The 20,586-nt window shown below is 38.9% G+C and overlaps 3 protein-coding genes across 4 annotated transcripts; 2 read left to right on the top strand and 1 right to left on the bottom strand.

The window, feature by feature from the left end:
• Positions 1-2,643: 2,643 nt before the first annotated feature.
• On the bottom strand, positions 2,644-6,665 carry crabp2b (cellular retinoic acid binding protein 2, b). The gene is made up of 4 exons (XM_067497854.1): positions 6,450-6,665; positions 4,109-4,287; positions 3,710-3,826; positions 2,644-2,916 (listed from the first exon to the last, which is right to left on the bottom strand). The coding sequence occupies exons 1-4, from the start codon at positions 6,529-6,531 to the stop codon at positions 2,866-2,868; spliced, it is 429 nt and encodes a 142-aa protein (XP_067353955.1). The 5' UTR covers positions 6,532-6,665; the 3' UTR covers positions 2,644-2,865.
• Positions 6,666-9,856: 3,191 nt separating this feature from the next.
• mrps21 (mitochondrial ribosomal protein S21) lies at positions 9,857-10,894 on the top strand. Its single transcript, XM_067497840.1, has 2 exons — positions 9,857-9,978; positions 10,489-10,894. The coding sequence occupies exons 1-2, from the start codon at positions 9,896-9,898 to the stop codon at positions 10,667-10,669; spliced, it is 264 nt and encodes an 87-aa protein (XP_067353941.1). The 5' UTR covers positions 9,857-9,895; the 3' UTR covers positions 10,670-10,894.
• Positions 10,895-14,108: 3,214 nt separating this feature from the next.
• Positions 14,109-19,945, top strand: ciarta (circadian associated repressor of transcription a). Of its 2 annotated transcripts, none has more exons than XM_067497819.1 (6): positions 14,109-14,343; positions 15,787-16,134; positions 16,225-16,300; positions 16,433-16,511; positions 16,639-16,795; positions 17,177-19,945. In XM_067497819.1, exons 2-6 carry the CDS (start codon positions 15,787-15,789, stop codon positions 17,567-17,569), a joined length of 1,053 nt encoding a protein of 350 aa, XP_067353920.1. In that variant the 5' UTR covers positions 14,109-14,343; the 3' UTR covers positions 17,570-19,945. The 2 variants fall into 2 exon arrangements, with proteins under 2 accessions (XP_067353920.1, XP_067353930.1); XM_067497829.1 differs by having other exon boundaries at positions 14,113-14,343; positions 17,195-19,945.
• The last annotated feature ends 641 nt before the right edge of the window (positions 19,946-20,586 follow it).

Below are 20,586 nucleotides of genomic sequence, written 5' to 3'. Positions count from 1 at the left end.
AAACAACGGGGTGCACACATACAAGACTGAAAAGTTAGGGTACACACAGGGACCAGACTAGACCTAAACTAATTCTAATACACGGGTAAGAGGGTAAATTAACAGGGACAAATTAACTAAACAGGAATAGACAGAAGGGAATAAAACAAACAAACTAAACTCAAGGCAGTGGGAAATAAACAGGGATAACTAATACAGGGAACGGGTGAAAATAAACTAATGCAAAAATGTAACAAAGGAGAACCAAACCATAAAACAAGAAATAACCAAAACACATAACAAGGAAGAACAAAACCACGTAAAAAGCAGGGACAAAAACACATAACAAGGAATACAAAACCACATAAGGAAAGACCAAACCATAGACCAAAGCCTTGACAGTCCAGACAGGGATCAGGCAGGATACAAACTTGTGACGAAGGCAGACAGCATACTAACACACACTTACACATAACACAAACCGGCAGAGAACACTGGGGAGAGGACAGGGGAACAGGTGAAACAAATCAGGACAAAACGAGGAAGGTAAAGACAGCAAACAGACTCACAGGAAGAGACACAGGAGGATCAATAAAATAAAAGCCAAAACAGGAAATAAATCTAGATAACTTAAACACAGGGACAGAACTGTGACACAAAACAATTAACAATAATGAATATACTCTTTGGTTAGAGCCCTGATTACTTTGTGTAAACTGGTTTATATATTTCATAGTTAAATGTAACTATTGACAATCATTGAATTGAATTTGTATCAAAAACTATAAAGCAGCAGATGTCACATGTTGACTTTGAAGTGGAAATGGACTAGCTGAGAATGAGTTATTGTGACAGTCTAAATAGACCATTTCATTAATGATGAAAGCTTTTATACTTTCGCTGTTGCAGCTGAATGAGCATGTATCACACCTTGCGTTTTCTGCCTGGACCTTTTCGCAGGCTTTGCTTTATTTGTCTTTATGACCTCATTTAGCAGCATCTGTGTTTGTCAGCTGACTCCTGCGACTCATTGTTTCCTCTAAAGGGCCCTGTCGCCATTGGTCCAGATGGCCTACATTCAAACTCTGGACTTTGTTGCCTCCTGGTCCTAAAACCACAGCATTCCTCAGCCAAACCGAGCAATGCGAGGTTCCATGATATCACTGCCTGAGGGATGAACTGGCATTAACATTGTGTGGAAAGTGACCCGGCTAACAGGGAGGGACTGGGTGGGTTAGACAGCTCCAATGAGGCAAGCAATCATTAGTCAAAAGGGTCATTTTGACAGAATTGGGCTCCTTGTGTGAGTGTGCAGTGCTAGTTTTGTATTGAGCAAACAGTGAGGCTGTTGCCATCCACTCCAAACTGCAGTTAAAGTGCTGTGGTCTTGTTGAGTGCTTACACAATAACAAGGGGGTTGGCTGAAGCCATTGAAAACATACTTTCTGACTGTGGGACATATAAACATGCACTGAACATAATTGGTAAAGTTGTGCAAGTCTTGCATACTTGGCCACACATAATATTTTCACTGTCCCTATTTCATGCAGACACAAGCTGCATATAGATCAGTTAAAAACCAGTAGACTAAGTGTTGGTCTTAGTTGGTTAACACAATGCTCTGTTTATCAGCAAAACACAACAATGCTGCATATGCGTCAGACAACTTTGTTCATCCGCTTTGCTGATAAAACCTCTGTTTAAAATGTTAAATTCAGGACTCTTGGTTAAAATGGAGCGTTTTTGTATTGGTGTTTTAGTAATTTCTACTTGCATGAAGGATATGAGTACTTCCTGTACTCCACCTGCAGACACACACACATTTGCCCACTGAGGTTATTGAGACCATTCATCATGGAGAGGGCCCAGTCCCTCCTGCTGCTAGCTCAGCACTTTGTGCATAAACTGGGAAGCACTTGAAAAGTGTGATTGTCTGCACACTGTTTGAAAACCTGGTAAAACCATCACTGCTTGTGATCCGAAGCCGCACTCTCCTCAGGAAGCACCTGACAAACCGTGAAGGCCCATTTTTCACAGCAAGGTAAAGTCTGCCCCACACTGAAGGATGCTGTATAGCATTTTCAGCTAATTCTGCTGTCACCTCACATTTCAAATCTATGTATATTTTTGTTTGCATACTTTGTGCTAGTAAGTTGACCTTAAAACAGCTGGAAATCACTCTGAGGATGCCACTTAGCACTTTGTACCTGGGTGCAAAGCCAGAGCAAAGGGCTGGGGGGAATTTTGCTGAGCTCATTCTGTAAGTAGGTACAGCTGAAGAGGGGAGCGTAGGAAGTTTAACTTTTTCATTTGATGCTATGAATTAATTCTCATAGCTGCCCTCTCTCTTTCCCTCACTCATTTTCTTTTCCACTCCCTGTTTCCCCCCTTGCCTTTGCCAAATGTCTCTCAAAAGCAGAGTTTATAAAATATGAATTTGAAACTAACTGAATACATATTGTTGTGAGCTATGATGACAGAGAGCACATGAAGGACAAAGTATTGGATTGCAAACTGAAAGAAGGAGGTGGAAAGGGTGGGGAATGATCAGGAGAGTATGAATAGCAAACTCTGATGTAAAGTGATCTCCAGATGGTCGACAAGGGAACGGGAGCTGCAGGGAGGAGGCAGCATAAAGAAAATAAAGGAATTATCCAACAATAATTCATACAAAACTGTTTATTAAAATATTGAAAAAAGATTCAGACACTGCAATAAAGCTTTTAAAAAAGGAATGTGTGCATTTTATTTTAAGTATAAGATACAAAGGATATAAATTCAGCTTTTGTTTTAAAAAGGCAACTAAACAAGCAAGATCTGACCCACATCTGACCGGCTGGGAGAAGAAAACAAGTCAAGTAAATGTAAAGTCTTGAAAATCTTTCCTCATTCCCTTTCATAAACTCTGGTGCAGACAACATCCCCGGCAATCATTGTCTGAAAGAAAACAGCAACATTTAGACAAACCTTTAACTTCTGGTATGAGGATTGAATTTCTTATGTAAACTATTTATATTGAATGTGTCTTCACTTGATAAGATATTATTGGGAATATTGTTTAGGTTTCAGTACATTCTCCTTTCACAAAAACCATCCAACTTGCAAACCCTGCAAAAGGTTTCCTCTAAAAAAATCTAAATATTTGTCTTATGAAAAAAGAAAAATAAAGCTACATTTCTAGCCACATTAGCAGCCCCCTTGTGATGGCAATGTCAGTTGATCAACCACTTTTACTGACATACAGTATCTCAGCAACTGTTGGATGAACTGTCATAGGAAGCTGATTTGCAGGTCTGACTCTAGGAGCAACCAAAACTTTTGTGCGATGTCGCCATTAAGTTGACATTAGTTGTTTTTAGTTAAATCGTGCAATGCCACCAGAATTGGAAAAACAGGAAGATTTGCTTATAAGTTTGACTTGGGAGTAGCTGTGATGTGGAAAGGTGCTGCCATCTGGCCTGCAGTTTTTGTGACACTTCTGTTAGTGTTTTCACCAAATTGCTGGCAAACATTCCCGATATTCCCAACTCCAAACAGGCTGATTTAACAGGCTTTTTTAACTCAGATCATAACTATGGTACAAATGTGTCATGAATGTGCTTTAGTACAGAGCTGGCATAACTACACTCTTTTACTAAAATACACATTTAAAAGTATTTCCTGTGGCTTAAATAAATAAACAAACCTATTCATAAAAGTAAATTTGCTTATCAGTGCAGTACATAATTACCAGTATCAGTTCTCCATCGTTGGTCAGCTCTCGGCTCCATGCTGTCTTGGGCCCATCGCCTTTCTGTAAAGTCTGTTCACAGCTGATCTTGCTGTCTGTTTCCCACTTTGGAAAACTCTGCAGGGATTCATATTAGAACAATGTTAATAGCTTTGTGGGAGCTCAGTGTGCCCGTAACTGCAGTTTAATTCAGAAACTATGTTCTTCACCACTCGTTTAACATGAAGAAATGAAGAACAGATCCATGAAATATCAGCAGGACTGACTCTAGAGTTACACTGAAATTATTTCCAAATGTTTCTTCTGTGAAGAAATGTTATGCTGTCCTTGGCCAAACACTGGTATACACGTACTGACATTATCCAGGATGGTTTTCATGCAAAGTGGAGGGATGTGTACCGTGCAGAGGCGTCCATCCACTGTGGTCTCGCTGAAGGACTGACCCACAGTGAATGAGACATGGGTGGTGCGGACATTGGTGGATGTCTTGATGGACAGACTCTCTCCCTGCTGGGTGATTTCCACTGCTGGGCTTGAGGCCGCTGTCACTGCAATCTTTCTGAGGAACACATTCACACCTGACCACACACAGACAAAAGAAATATCGAATGTTTTGAAGGTTGCAAACAGCCAACAATGTTGTCTAATTTTCTGTTTATTCAGTCCCAGATAAAAAATAATGTGCAGGTTTTAGATTGTGCTTGTAATGGTGGTTGGTGATTTAAGGTGTCTGCAGAAAGTATTTGGATTTTTTTCTTTCAAAAATATATTTGAGACACCAGCCATTGTGGCAAGTAAAAAGCAAGTTCATGTCTTTTTATACTGTCAATTCTTGCACATTGTTTCCATTTTTCATTTGATTCTCCAATCACAGAAGTTAAGTTTACAAAGTTTTTACTTGGGTGCCTATAAGTAGAAAAAATACCAATATGGCAGTTCATTGTGATTGATTTTAGGACCTATGGTGCCTTAGAATGTTGCCAGTAATCTAAACCATATGTGATGTTTTGTTAATGGGTTGCAAGAAGCAAAAACACTGGTATGAGCCTTTAAACCACTAACTACAGCGACATTGTTAAAGGCACACTTTGAAAAACGGCAAAAGCAGCAAATTCTCAACTATCTGAGGTACAGATGCAAGTTCCAAGTTCCAAAGCTACAAAACTTAAAAAACACACAGTTTACTGTGAAACATCTATATTAGTTCATTCAACATTTGGAAAAAACTAAAGCTGGATTCCTGTTTCATAGTTTGTGTGTTTTCCCAACTGTTAAGTTCATGAGGTTCATCTTTTCACAACTGCAACTGCAAAAAGTTTTGGTATTGGTGATTTAAAGATGTGGACATTGAATATTTCTGGTCAAAAGTAGAATAACAGTCACTGCAGTTCCTCTACTTGGAGATAAAGATACACATTTATTTGGTTAGTTGTTGTAATGTAATGTCAATTGGTATAGTTTTGCCTCTCTGTAGGTAGTTTGAGGTTTGGTTTGTAACTTCGTGGTTATTTTGTCTCATTGGGTCCTTTTGTGGTAAGTTGTGCATCTTTGTATTCCTTGGCTTGTTGTGTTTTGCACCTTTTTGTATTTATTCTTACTTTTGTGGTCTTTTCAAGTGGACATCTTTGTGGTAGTTTTGTGGGAATAAAATCCTTAATTTTACACATAATCCGCTTTTGCATTGCATTTTGTTGCTCCTCATTTAGTTGATGTTAGCAGTTTCCTCAAATAGAGGCTCTGGTCATGCAACCCCACACCACTACTTGACCTGTGGGTCTGTGTCTGGTAGGTAGGAAAACGCATAACAGGTAACAATAGCTTAGGCAGTGTGCCAAATATATTGAGGCTAAAACGCTTGATGAAAATATCAGTATCCACGGTATGTGCTGTGTCAGTAGAAGTGTGAAAGGGTGTTGGATGCATGCCCCGTCTCACCCTTTACCTTTTGGAACTATTCATGTGAACTAGACTGGCTTCTGAGACATCGAGTCTGCCTCACAAATCTGATTCAGTTGAGATTGACTCATGAAGTGCCTGTGAAAGTGGCAGCACCCCCCCCCCCACACACACACACACACACACACACGTCTCGGAGAGGCCCAGGGCAGTAAAGGAAAGTGAGTCTTGGAGGCGGCCGGCTGCTGGGGCCCATGTCAAGGCTTAGTTCCGTTTACTCTGACTCTAATTACAACCGCATGAGGGGGACCCCGCTTCAGACGAGTCTAATCTAACATTCCTCCACAGGCTATTTGTCTTCAGATTTTTCTATGGATGCCACTGAGTGGCCCTCACCTGACCCACTCTCCTGCTGTCCTCAAAGATGAACCCCATGTAGCTTAACAAGCCCAACATTCACAGGAACTATAACGAGGCAGGAGCAAACCATTTTAACCACAGAGGGCCACTTCAGACCACTTTGGTAATCTCTCTAAAACAAGCGGATTTTCAGCTGGTACTACGACTGACACAATCAAAGGTCTCTGTGAAAAAGATGCACTTCCAGTCTTTCCCTTTGCCTCTGTTGCATTTGATGAATGGACCTGAATTATTGAACCTGAACCCGATAGAGGCAAACTAGCATCAGTTTGACGTGTTTGCATGTAAAGAATTTGAAATTAGCTGACGAGCACAGACGATGGTAAAACGAGATGCGTCTCAGCGCCTTTATTCAGTATGTTATCACCTTCATAATGCGTCCCCGTGTGCAGGCTACTCAACATGCAACAAATGCATTACTCACCCAGGGCTTTTAAAAGTTCCTCGAAATTTTCCGAAGACTTCATTTTCCATTTTCCTGAGAAGTCTGTCACTTTCTTCTCCATTGCAATGCGATCACTTGCACAAATATATTTTGCAGGTTAGAAGACGTTTCTGACCGCTGTCTATCTCCGGTAAATGCTTTGTGAAGCCGTGTGCTCTGCCCGCATCTGCGCCTCGATTCATTGGCTGAGAGCTCCTCTGGGTCGGAAGCTGGTCCAATACTGAGGCTGATGGCAGGGAGGGACTCTCCCCCCGACTCCAGCTGTCCCCTCCACCTCTATCAACATGGTGAAATATTTGGATATGAGCTGGAAAATGCACTTCCAGTAAGTCCTTTCATGTTGACGTTTAAATAAAGTTAGTTGTATTAATTGTTTTATAGGGGGGTGCAAAGTTAGGTCCAATTATTTGACAAGTGGTCAAGAAAATAACTATAAATAAGTCAGCAAAAGAATTATAAGCTCAACAAACTTTTTATTAAAATCTATGCCTGAAACCACGTGTAAAGTGTTCACGATCTGGAAAGTGAAATCACACTTCAGGTTTCTTGTCTTTATCGGGGGGAAGACTATAGAAAACATCTTAATTTTAACACGGACATGTACACGTGGATCTTTAGACTGAACCACTTTTGCTTTATATGAAATCTGTTCTGTCAGCATGTAGGTTAAAGATTTTAATGTTAAAATATGTGTGATATACCAAGTCTTTGAAGTATATTTCCTTTTTTAAATAGCACATGGAATATGTACCACTAAAATGTAGGCTATATGTCTACCAACACAAAACCTTCTCTTTTGCTAAATTTAAATGTCTGTTCTAGTTACAATAGACTTAATTCATGTTATACCATGGTAGTGCCATATTTGAATGAACATTTGGGGCCTATGAAGTATGACTGAAATAAACGATGTGACAACTACAATATGTTGTATTGTATCGATAGTAATTATTTCAGACTCACTGTGTAAGTAGGTTGAAGGCCTTAATGTAAGCAGCTGAGAAACAGTGAAAATGCTTATTAAATAAAATGTAAGAATTGAAATGGTAGAAGTTATAAATAGATATAAACTAGATACTATAAATGCTAGACATAAACCAATAAATGAAAAAGAACTGCGCTAAATTTAGTTGCATAGAGGTTGTTAATTATTGATGGGGTGAGCATTTGTGAACAGCAATATGGTTTCATGCCTAGAAAGAGAACAGCAGATGCAGTATTTTCTTTGAGGATGCTGATGGAGAAGTACAGAGAAGGTTATATTGAGTTGCATTGTGCCTTCGTAGATTTAGAGAAAGCGTATGACAGGGTGCTGAGAGAAGAGCTGTGGTATTGTATGAGGATGTCTGGAGTGGCAGAGAAGTATGTTAGAGTGGTGCAGGACATGTATGAGAGCTGCAAGACAGTGGTGAGGTGTGCTGAAGGTGTGACAGAGGAGTTCAAGGTGGAGATGGGTCTGCATCAAGGATCGGCTCTGAGCCCCTTCTTGTTTGCTATTGTGATGGACAGGCTGACAGATGAGGTTAAACAGGAATCTCTGTGACTAAGATGGTTGCAGATGACATCTGTAGTGAGTCTACTTAGGGTCAACGGTTCAGAGCTATGGAGAGTGTGGAAAAGATGTGAAGAGGCGAGTGCAAGCAGGTTGGAACGGGTGGAGAAAAGTGTCAGGTGTGTTGAGTGATAAAAGAGTATCAGCGAGAATGAAAGGAAAGGTGTTCAAGACGGTGGTGAGACCAGCGATGTTGTTCGGCTTAGAGACAGTGGCACTGAAGAAAAGACAGGAGGCAGAGCTGGAGGTAGCAGAGCTTAAGATGTTGAGTGACAAGGATGGACAGGATCAGGAATGAGGATATCAGAGGGACAGCTCATATTAGATATTTCATAGATAAAGTCAGAGAGGACAGACTGAGGTGGTGGTTTGGTGGTTCAGAGGAGAGACTGAATATATTGGTAGAAGGATGCTGAGGTTGGAGCTGCCAGGCAGGAGGTCTAGAGGAAGACCAAAGAGGAGATTCATTGATGAAGTGAGAGAGGACATGAAGTTAGTTGGTGTGAGAGAAGAGGATGCAGAGGACAGGGTTAGATGGAGCCACATGATTCACTGTGGCGACCCCTGAAAGGGAACAGCCGAAAGGAAAAGAAGATTCTTTTTTATTCTCATCTTTCTCTCTCTCTCTTTCACACACACACACCTAAGCGCCAAGAATATTTCAGCAGGTCTGGATCAGATGCAATGTCTCTGGAAACATGATGCAACACATTCATCCCACAAAAGGAGTCATGGTGTTATCTGTGCAGGTTGTCTCAGCATTCCTCCCCATGGCACCATGCAGGTACAGTACCCTATAGAGTTACAGCAACATGGGGATTAACTTTATCAGCTACTTTAAGAAAGGACATAGTAAAACACTTACAAATGCAAATTAGACATTACCATTCAGGCCAGCATTCACCGCTGGCTGACCTCAGTCTCAGACAATTAGAGGACAATGGTAACTCAGAGATGAAAGGAAGAAGAAGAAAAGGGCCCCAATTAAAGAATGAAACAAACCCTGTGGTGCCTGCTACTATAGTATAATAAAGTAGTTTCATGCATGTATAATTCATTTAGTCATTTACATTTCCATCATTTCCTACATTTCCATTACATTTCTAATTCCTGTGAAAGTCTTCTCCCTTAGACTAGATGACTTCTGTTTGGTTCCCTGCCTGGAATAGACCTGGATGCTAGGTTGACTTTCTTTTCTTTCAGTTATTTAGGCAAATGTATACCTTTGCCATAGGTTTAGGCACTACAGATGTTTAGGCTCTTATTCATTACACATTACTATCAATCAGGCATTAAATTAGTCCCAAATTCACACTGCAGTATGACAACAAGCCCAAACACCCAACCAGACTCATAAAGAATTAAATTAGAAAGTAAAAAAAAGCCCCACAACTTATGGTATGAACCCCATGGAGCAATTACCAAACTGTACAGAGGAACTCCAATTTGTCAAGGTACATCCCATTAGTTTTGAATGGCAAAAAGAGCAAAACAATGTTTTTTTAAATGAACATTTAATGTGCATTCCACTAGTACTAACCTTCATCAACTATTTTTATACATTCCTTGACCATTATGGTTACTTCCTACATTGAAATTGCATGCAGAGAGATGCAAATCTAACCTAATAATAATGCACATTCAGCTAGTGCAAAATTAAAAATGGTAAAAGAGTATGGTCAAAAAGGGAACATATGGCATAACAGTCACAAAAATGTACCTTATATACAAATTAAATGTTAACATTATAAAAAGAGTTGGGTGCAGCGTCACCTAGTGTTGATTTAAGGTTTTTGTTTGTTTCTTTCTTTTTTGCGGAACCCTTTCTATGTAGTTGTTTCTAGACGGATCACGTTTGAGCACCGGCCTGATCATGGCGAGGCACCTTCGCTTCGTCGCGCGGACAGTGATGGTCCAAGACGGCAACGTTGATGCAGCGTACAAGAATTTAAACAGGTCAAACTCGTGTATTTAAGACAAGATATAAGATTTTTTATAAGTCACTGTTTACGCGGAGACGATAAGCTAACATTTGCTAAGCTTATGTTAGCCTTCCGCTCAATGTCACAGAGCTGCGGCTGCGCAATATCACTGCTGCTTATACGTCTTTAAATATTTTATTAGATTTATGCAAAGATGAGTAACGTTAAATGATGATAACTCAATATTAGAAAGTGTTTAAATCAGCTTGAGCGCTTATTCACTAATAGATACAATTTGTGATTCATTATGTTTTTATTTAATTGAAGATTTTGTTGCCTCTGGTCTTTTTGTGCCTAACAGAATTTCATGATAATGTATTTACAAAGACAACGTTTTAACATTAACAAAATATACTCGACATAAATGTAAACATCATGGCTCTGTCAGTACCACGTGATTGTTCCTTTAATTTACCTGTTTAATAAAGTGTCCTGAATACAACCCAAGCCCCAGCTATTCACACATTCTCTCTACATACTCCAGGTTTCTCACTCAGGATGGGGTTATTGAAAATGTGAAGCGCAAGCGCTACTATGAGAAGCCCTGCCGAGAGCGCCAGAGGAAGAACTTTGAGAACTGTAGACGGATCTACCATTCAGAAATGGCCAGAAAAATTGCCTTCATATCCAGAACGAACAGAGAGGATCCTTGGCTTGGCTGCTAGAAAAATGGAATGCGATCAAGCAAGATATTGTCAATGGACTGGCTGAGATAGCATGTATAAATAACAGTAATGAGTATCCCCACAGAATATCTGCAATGTTAATATTTCGAAACTGCTAAAAAGAAACATCTTTTGTTTTCTTGAGGCAAATGAATGGATAACATGTGTCAGCATCTTTCACCCAACTTTGCTAATGACAAAACTAATAAATGTATGAAACAGAAATCTCAAGTTGGTGAGTAAGTTGTTTAAATAATTATCACAGTTAAATTGGCATATACTGGCACCACAGATCTGGATATACAGCAGAGGGGTACATGTAGTTTAACATGACTTGTAGTAAGAAATAAAGCTAAAGATATTGTCTCTGTGAATGGGGTCTGCTCAGCAGCAGCTTGCTGTAAAATTACTGTATTTCAAGGTCACTGCTACACAGTATGGTGTCAGTGTCCACTGATTGTGGCAGCCACCTCCCGCAAACCCCCATAAGTAATACATCAGCCATGCATCAGTCTGTCAGATCCCTGAGCCTTCACCACAGGCGTTCATAATGTGTGCAATTGCTCTTGGTTCACTCACACAGCGAAAGTTAAACATTTACACCATGCTCCTTTGTCTTTGAGGTTACCCGGTCATGTTGATATCCTGCACCTTCAGTCAATGGGTGGCATTGTAAAACTGAGAGGAGCAGATGACCTGTATTTTAGACTGAAAGAGCTTTTATGCTATTTTAAAAGAGCCTGTTTACTTAAAGATGTTTTGCAGTTATCTCTGGTGATGCCTAGCTTTACTGTAGTTGTTGATGATCAGGTTTTTAGTAAGTTTGATAGTATTTAATTTGAAACATTGCCTTTAACAACTAAAAGAAATGGTTCCCGAAAAAGAATTGTTAAACTATTTCAGGTAACAGTGTTGTTGAAAATGTAATGACACATAAGGCTTTATTGGTTTAGTGTAGTTCAGTTGCACAGTGGAACAAAGGTTATGCACTTGGTGTCAGTGTGGTAGTAGTGTGATTGGGAAATGTGCACATGTTTTTGTTGGCTCCCTCCCTACATGCACACACACACACACACTGTCATCATTGTCAAATATCGGTTGCACGTTAGGCAAAACTGCATCACATGACACCACTTCAATTTCATTTTATTTGGACACCTGTCACACCACTACGCCACACCTAGTTGGAACATCGTTTACAAGCTCCACATACATACACATAGCCAACAATTTAAACGTGTGCGTTTGATGCCTTATTTGGATGACACCGACAACTAAGAACCATAACATTTAGTATTGCATGTAGCTTTTTTAGAGCAAAAGCTGTCGAAAAGCAGAGGACTTCAGGATCTGCCTCTTTATAATTGCACGACAGAACCAGCAGTTACTATAATTTCTCCACAGCTGCATCAAAAACAGCAGAAACAAATAACGGCCAAATTAACAAAATAATATACCAACTGTTTCACAGTGTTCATGGTTCTAGATCTGTATGCAAAACTTATATATCCGCTTTTAGTAATGACATCTTGCATGGTACTGATGTCTAGATAAAAAAATGTCAAATTAAGAGAGCACTGCTTTGTTATACTTTCAGTTTGAATCTAACACACCCTAATGCCCTCCAACCTGAACACAGAACTTAATTTGTCATGTTTTGTCAGGTTTGTTTTTTTGTTTTATATAATGTATTTATCATCTGACGCCCAGTTAACTAATTTTGTTGACCCGTATGATCAGCTACACTATAGGCAGACAGAAGATGGGCTGTTGTTCAAATCATGTGTGCTACATATACTTTATATAACAAGGAGTGCTGCCTTTAAAAAATAAGTTAAATCTTGGACCAGTGGACTTACCACCCTAACTGGCCATACTAGGCTGAGTGTGTGTTTTTTTTTAAATAATATCTATAATGCAGTTAAAAACAAAAACTAAATATTATATCAATGTCAAGAACGCATACTGTTTTTGTTTTAATAAGATACCAAGGAGCCTCTGACATGACCAGTACAAACACTCGACTATAAAACATCATCACTGATCAGCAAATTACAGTACAGACTGCTTGGAAACTCAAAGGGGGTCGTCAGAACACTGCTCCACTGTAATTTAGTCACTGTAATTAAACTTCATACCAGACTTTGAAGATGTCTGACCACCTGTTTGAGAAGGAAACTGACTCTTTCCTCCACACCCAAAAATTGGGCAGTGTCCAATTTGGCTCATGTCATGGCTTCCTTGACACTCCTTTTTCTTTTCATTCTACCATACCTTTAATACCTGCAACTTTGTTCCCTGCACCTTAACTAATAATTAGTATTGTTACAGTCACGATACAGATGTACCTTTTCGGTTAATTAAATAGTTACCACATCCTCATTTGTAAGCTTGCATTAGCTTCCATATTTTATAATCCTGTCTACACAGCTACATTTAATTGAGCATGAACGATAATACTGGAACTTTTAAGGCACTAAAATCCTGTTGGGCTCTGTTTGAATGTGCCCACTCTTCCTAAACCTGAGTTTGTGCGTTTTAACACACAAACCATACCTTGATTTTATTTGTTTAGTTTTCTCTCATCACGTTTTATGAGCATATCAGAAATCAAAGTTTTTGATTATTGTTTTTTCTATAATTGTTTCATTATATCTGTCTTTTTCGGTAATTCACGTAATAAAAGTCAAATTGTGAAAAAGGCCCATCATAACTGACTGAAACTGTGTTTACATGTTTGTGTACCCAAACACAAATTTTCAGCCATTTTATAAAAACGTAAATAAAAATGTAAGCATAGATTACAGCAGGGTTACAGCAATGTAATGGAAACTGTGATGTAGGCTATAGAAGGGGACAATAAGGGGCCCAACAATAAACCTTTGCCCCAAGGAAGATAAATTACAGGTGGGACCTTTTCACCTTGCACGGATGAATGTGGGCGATTTTGAGACAACAGCTTCGATCGTTATGACAAACCTAAATATGTTGTTTCTGTATGAGATGTGTGACCTCTCCATCATTAGGTATTTTTAGAGAAACAGAGAGAATAATATAGGGTGTAGAAAACAAATACCTACACCTAATTTGTAATTACTCTGTTATTTTCATTGGAGGTGTTTTGTTGCTGCCGCAAGTCTAATAAACAAGGCCACACGTTACCTAATTTGCACACCAACATTTTAAACAGATGTAACCCGCCGCGTGCTTCCCTTCTCGTTGTCCGGCCACACCACCTACACGTGCTACCGTTAAATGCGTGGAGGGACACGCATATGGCGGCCAATCAGCGCTGAGAGCGCTGTCGATTGGTCGAACCCCCGGACCAACGGGAGGCGACGGAGTCTCTCTTCAGCCAACCGCGGCTCGGTACCTGTTCGGCACGTGTCACGTCCTTTGCGCTCTGTGAGTACTCTCTGTGCAGGTTGGAGCCGTGACAAAGTAAACGAAACACGAGCCTATATAGAAGGAAGAGGGAGGGACATAGGGACTCGACGACGGGCGTAATCAACACACAGAGTCCTCGGAGGTGGTCGGTTGCTTAGCTGATCGTACATCTCTACGACGTGAAATTCAGCTTCTAAAAAAAAACAACCAACCTTAACGTGACAACTCCGGCGTTGCTTCTTTTGCTTGAGCGTTTTTTTCGAACCCAAGTCTGTTCCCAATAGAAGGTAAGAGCGCTGTCTTCCTGCAATTTTCAGTTTGAAAGGATGTTGACCGTTTCTAGGCTAATTACAGTAAACAGAGTAAGCGTGTATACAAACTATCTATACATTTATTAATCGCATTAAGGTCATTTTCTGACGCTTGTCGACTTCAGCCATCACTGAAGGATCGGACCATAACAAGGAGGAGAAGTTAGGTTAACTAGTTAAAATTTGACCGGGCTTTTTTGCTTTTAGATGAACCAATTACAGTTGCGGCAACTGATTTTAATCTGTATTACCCAAATAACAGCATTATTGCATGTTAAAATGATTAATAAAATCTTTTGTCTTTTGATAGTCACACACAGAAACACACAGTAGAAAATGTACTGTTTTTTAATTAATACCATCTGCCGGTTTTAATATAAAAATATTATGTTTTTTAATAATAATATTTATTAAAAATAATAAATGCTGATGTATTATTATGTTTTATTCACGTGCCACCGCGTAACATATTTTTCAAGTCTGCTCCGATTTTTTTTTTTAATTAATAATTGTCTATGTTTTGCCATCCTTGCCAGAATCAGTTTTTAAAAATACATTGTTGTTGTTTTTTGTGAAGTACTTTATAAATACATTTACTTGGAAGAAAAATGTAGATAAGGTCCTTAGTACCCTTACTTGAGAACGATTCTAAGAGGTCTTCAAGTGGAGACATTTTCGTTGGCCAATACTTTGACTTGCGTATTCAACTAATAGGTGTAGTCCCATACACCGTATGTGCATGATGTGTTTAGTCTCCTTTGCTGCACGTATAAGGCTCCATAGATCCATACATCACAGTTACCCACATCCACACTCTGGTAAACTAACAAACAATTAACACCAACACCTCATAAGCGACTCTTCTCAAAATAAAGGGGAGAGACAACAGTCAGCACCTACTATAATAAAAGACAGAAAGAAACTGTGTTCATCCTATATAAGACAAAGTATGCATGTTGTTTTACTGCCCTGTTGAATCTACAGTCTGTAGTTGGATGCAACAAATAACACATGGTACAAGATAATTAAACCAATAAACTCTGGTTCAGTGTTGCACTGCACTACAGTTGAAAAGCAACAACACTAAAATGATAGATAGCTTTACTAATCCCCACAGAGGAAGCTTGTTTTGTCACAACTGCACAACAACAAGAGTGCTCATAGCAACACATGACGTTTTGTGACCTTTTGTGAAATCACTATCTGGTGTTATAAAGAGATTTGGCCTTGGGGATGAACTATTTAATATAAATGCGTTGATTTGCTCAATTGGAAGACACTGTGAAAATGTACAATATATGTATCTTTGATTTGATCAGTTCCACAAGTTGTACAAATCTTTTTGGACATGTTTGGACATGATTTGTGTAATATTTTTCCTAATTCCGTTGTTTCATACATTTCGACGTGTCTCCACAGATGAATTCATTAGGCAGTTCTTCCGCATGGCCATCTTGTGGTTTGCTACCCTCCACCACAAGCTTTCTCGTCAGTGAGAGTGAGCAGACTGAGGATGAAGGAGACTTCCTCTCAGAAGGAGAGGGGGGCAATGAAAGAACCAAGTCCCTCTTAGCTGATGAGAGAATCACATTGTCTGGAAATTACCTCAACTTCCCAGGTCAATGTGATGACCATCACTTGAGGTCTAAGAATGACCAGTCTAAAGACTGTCCCTGTGAAGCTAAGTATCCAAACTCAGCCTCTTCTCCTGGAGCTGCCACATTAGGCTCATCTGCAACACCAGGGGACTTGGCCTTTGCTCAAAAAGTAAGCAGCCCTAAGCAAATTCCTACATCTTGCTTTTTGTATTTGTCTCAGCTGTAGTAGTAAATGTTGTCTTTCTCCTGATTTACTTAGTGTGCAGATTTGCACAGGTTTATCCATCCTTTGCTTGAGCTTCTACATGGACTAAAAACAGGGCGATTTGACAAAGGTATGTGGAGCAGTATTAAACAGTATTATTATATCTTCCCATGTTTCAGTGCCCGAAGCCTTAAATGTGTAATTACATACATAATTGTGTAATTGCCTTGACATTTGGATTCTGCTTTACATTTTGTGGCAGGTTTAACCAGTTTCCAGCAAAGTGTTGCCATGGATAGGTTACAGAGGATTCTTGGAATTCTACAAAAACCTGAAATGGGGTAAGACCTTAATAAGTTCCAAGCCCAAATATTATGACAGTAATGAAAATAGGGTTATTGGTTTTATCATCCATTCTCAGCATTATCACTAATGCTTGTTCCTCAACTCTTCTGTTTTTTTCTGCAGAGAGAAATACCTCCAAAATCTGCTGCAGATAGAGATGATGCTCAAAATATGGTTCCCTCAGGTGGCTTTTCAGTCAACACTAAAAACACTAAACAAGACCACCACTCCCAGGCTTTCACAAAGCTGGCACAAAAATCAGCTCCACATGCCAGTTAAGGTGAGCTTCAGACATACATTTTACATTTGTACCATTTGAGAGGTCCTTGACGCGTTTAAATTATTGAAACTCGGACCCACAGTTGTCAAAATAATGACACAAAATAGTATTTTTATTTTTAAATATGTTAAATAGCATTACAAAATGGAAGTACAATAATAAAAGTTTAAATGGGAAAGCATATACAATATTATAGTAAAGATTCTGAGAAATAGGAGGCTTGAGGGTATTGTCTTTGATAGCAGTCAGTATTATGTTTACAAGAAAATTTAGATTTATTCATTATAATATGTTTTTTTTTCCTGACCTCAGTGTAGCTCAAGTTGTGATGACCTGTAGTTTTTCTTCAAGACCTTGGTTTGTTATGGTGTTTATTTTTAGTTTCCTTTCCTATTCCAGAAGAGAAAACTGAGCTGGTCTGAACACCCTGAACTCGCTGGCAAAGTCCCAACAAAGTGTAAGCACCATCAACATAGAAAACATGGGAGCTGCCATGCTTCAATGTCTCTTGTCGCTGTTTCCACATGTTTACCTGGGTCAACTAAAAGACGGAAAGTTCCAAAGGAAGAAATACTTGAAGCAACTGGGAACAGCTGTACAGCTGGACATGAGTTTACAGACAGCACTGGCACTTTAAGCAGACTGTACAGTGAGGGAGACAATGAGAATCAGAAGCAGCCTCAGATTTCCCCCCCCTCCCCTTGCGACAGCCCTGCTACACAGGATAGCTCCGTGTCCTCAAGTGACACCATGACTACAGCTGACTCACCCTAGCTGGCCTGAATTGACCTTGCTACCACATGCAGGTGCTGCAGCATGCCAGCCAGAGCGAAGGCAGAGGGGCGGGTTTCATTACATAAGCATAAATTTAGGCAAGGAGCCAGTGTGTAATGGCTGCAAGGCATGTAAAACCAGAGGAGGAGGAGAGATGTAAAATCTGCTTCTCATTACCTTATTTCACGCCTCCTCACTCCTCGGGTGATCGGGAATGGTTCCGGTCTGCCATAAGAAGGACATCTAAACCCATGAGAGTTGTTCCTGATTACACAAGAGTTATTGCACTATATTGCCAGGAATTGTGTATTTTTCTTGTAAAAGTTTCACATTTGTTCGTATGTGTTGACTTTCACAAAGTTAAAATATGATGACAATACTTTACATGCAATACATTAAAGCAGTCAGTGCTCCATCTTGTATTTTTTTAAATTAATTGAACAAAATGGTGACACTATTATGGATTTTATGCCATTGTTAAAAAAGAGAAATAGCAGTTAAATTGTTTTCATGGAAGTGAGGAAACACAGAATTTTTACTCTAAACATGTAATCTTATCTATTTTCTATAAAATATTTTTTGAAGCAAAAAAGCCCTAAAATGGCTTTTGCATATGACGATATTTTGCTTACATTGTCACATATGAAACCTGACTTTGGTTTTACCTTGTGTTTCAAAAACTTTTATGTTTTATTATGTGTATATTTCAGTGTTTTAATAGGCTAAACAATTACATGAAAAATCAAGAAAATTAAATACAGTGAAAGCATCATGCTAGTAGAGTGGTTAGCGCTGTTGCCTCGCAGCTAGAAGGTCCCTGGCTCAAATCCCTGGCTGGCTGCAGCCTTTCTGTGTGGAGTTAACATGTTCCCCTCCGTGCTTGTGTGGCTGTCCTGTGGGTACTCTGGTTTCCTCCCACAGTCCAAAGACATGCATGTTAGGTTATTTGGGACATGAAATTGTCCCTAGGTGTGAATATGAGTGTGAATGATAGTCTGTCTGTGTATATCTCTCTGTCTTGGCCCTGAGATAGGCTGGTGACCTATCTAGGGTGTACCCAACATCTCTCCCAATGACAGCTGGGAGAGGGTACAGCCCCCTGCAACCCTAAACAGGATAAGTGGTTACAGATAATGGGTGGGTGGATGGATAATTATTAGTTGTAGCCCTGGTACAGTTACAAAAAACATTTCAACCATGAACATTAAATTATTGTTTCCTGCTTTACTGATTGCAACATGTAGGAGAGACATGTGGCTGCTGCCAAAATGTGCCAAAACAAAACCATTTTGCATTATCATATCCTATGCTCCTTAATTTAAAGTTACTGTCAATTTGTTTACTTAACACATGGGATATCTTTGTTTCTGTGTAACTAAGAATAGATGTAGTTTCATTTATGGTAACATCACAAAATACCACTACCTGACTGATCAATTACAGTTGGGTGGGGAAATGGAAATGCTTAGGAGGTAGCCAGTGATGGAAATGGTTTTGGATAGAAAGACTTGGAAATGTAAAATCGTATTATACATTGTAGTGGTTTGCTATAGAAGAGTAAACAGGGTTGATATATTTGACCCTGTGTGAGTTAGAATTAATGCACCTGCACTTTGGATGACATTGGTACATATCTGACAACATCACAAAATGTGTAATATTATTGGGATTTTTAAAAGTAATGTTTGGGAGGATTAGTACATACTTCTGGAGACAACCACTGTGGTAGCTGACTCAAAGACTTAATTGGCTCTTTGTTCACACAAAATGCTCCAGATGCAATGTTTCATTGTGAGGGCCAAGAACAACTTCTGTGACCCATTTTAAAACATTTTGTCTTACTGACTTGCTTTTTGTACTACTTAAAGTGCTTCACTGTGGATTACATACCAAGGAATCATATGTTTGAGATTTGATAAACCAACCAACTTCCATTACTGAACTCTGAAGTGCTTGGGTATGGGATATCATTCAGGCTGAATGTTTCCTTATTTCTGGTTGTTTGTCACCCATCAGCCTTACTTATATATAAATGTGATAAATTGTCATCTCATCAAATATTTTATTGCAAACCAAATGTCCAACCAAATGTTGTAGAACTTCCTCGGCCTTTGCTATTAGTAATTTGCATTGGCTGGGATTACCTTATTTGAAATGGAAATTATAATCGCAAAGTGGAGAACAATGTAGGGTTGCTTTGGTATATTTAGGGTAGCATAGAACATGGCTTGTTGTGCTGAGTTACACATTTCTGAAACATTTGTGAAATAGGAGAACACTGAACAATGCAGCTGTTTTTTTTTCTTAAATTGAAATTGTCATCTGTAACTGATTGATAAATGAAAATATTTTATATATTAAACAATGTTCAAATGACTACATGTTTTTTGTTTTTTTTTGTTTCTTGCTTTGTCCTGCCAGCTTTAACATTTAAATTGAAATATTTCTTTACAAAGTGTTAACATTGTAAAGGTTAAATGAAGTCCAGCACACAGACCAGCAACCATTGTTTAATGAAGTCTATGCTATGGAACTCAAATTAACCTGTTGCAAAATGATGAGAGGATTGTGTGAAAGAATTTATTTTTTTTGTCCTTTCATTTTATTCTGAATAAATCTTATGAAAAACTTGGTACTTAATCTCCATTATTTTGTACTGTATTTTTTCTGTGCTATAAGTCAGAAACAAAACAATATCTCTACTACATTTATTTGACAGAGGGTTATTACACTATTACAGATCAGATAACCAACAGAATGTAATATGAAAATTGGCTCCACAATAATTCATCAGTATTAACAAAATGTTGGTAGCCTATCGTACTATGTAAAGTTTCTAGATATTGTATATATTTATGTTCTTTTTTATTATTAAAGTGCAGTAACACATATGTATTCATATTTACGCTCACTGGCCACTTTATTACGTAAACCTGTACAATCTAATGCAACCCCTACCACGAATTCTACTTCCACAATGTTAGAATTTCCCAGTTTTTAGGTTGAAACTGTCTGAA

Source organism: Channa argus, chromosome 1 (assembly GCF_033026475.1).
Source record: "Channa argus isolate prfri chromosome 1, Channa argus male v1.0, whole genome shotgun sequence".
Classification (NCBI taxonomy): domain Eukaryota; kingdom Metazoa; phylum Chordata; class Actinopteri; order Anabantiformes; family Channidae; genus Channa; species Channa argus.
This window is presented reverse-complemented; position numbering and strand designations above follow the sequence as displayed.

What these genes read in the sequence shown, in the direction of transcription:
- ciarta (XM_067497819.1), top strand. Translation starts at nt 15,787, where the DNA reads ATGAATTCATTAGGCAGTTCTTCCGCATGGCCATCTTGTGGTTTGCTA. An exon ending in CTACAAAAACCTGAAATGGG is followed by an intron (nt 16,512 to 16,638) that starts GTAAGACCTTAA and finishes TTTTTTCTGCAG; the next exon opens with AGAGAAATACCTCCAAAATC. An exon ending in AGCTCCACATGCCAGTTAAG is followed by an intron (nt 16,796 to 17,176) that starts GTGAGCTTCAGA and finishes GTTTATTTTTAG; the next exon opens with TTTCCTTTCCTATTCCAGAA.
- mrps21 (XM_067497840.1), top strand. Translation starts at nt 9,896, where the DNA reads ATGGCGAGGCACCTTCGCTTCGTCGCGCGGACAGTGATGGTCCAAGAC. An exon ending in GCGTACAAGAATTTAAACAG is followed by an intron (nt 9,979 to 10,488) that starts GTCAAACTCGTG and finishes TACATACTCCAG; the next exon opens with GTTTCTCACTCAGGATGGGG.
- crabp2b (XM_067497854.1), bottom strand. Translation starts at nt 6,531, where the DNA reads ATGGAGAAGAAAGTGACAGACTTCTCAGGAAAATGGAAAATGAAGTCT. An exon ending in GGAACTTTTAAAAGCCCTGG is followed by an intron (nt 4,288 to 6,449) that starts GTGAGTAATGCA and finishes GTGTGTGGTCAG; the next exon opens with GTGTGAATGTGTTCCTCAGA. An exon ending in TGGATGGACGCCTCTGCACG is followed by an intron (nt 3,827 to 4,108) that starts GTACACATCCCT and finishes GAATCCCTGCAG; the next exon opens with AGTTTTCCAAAGTGGGAAAC.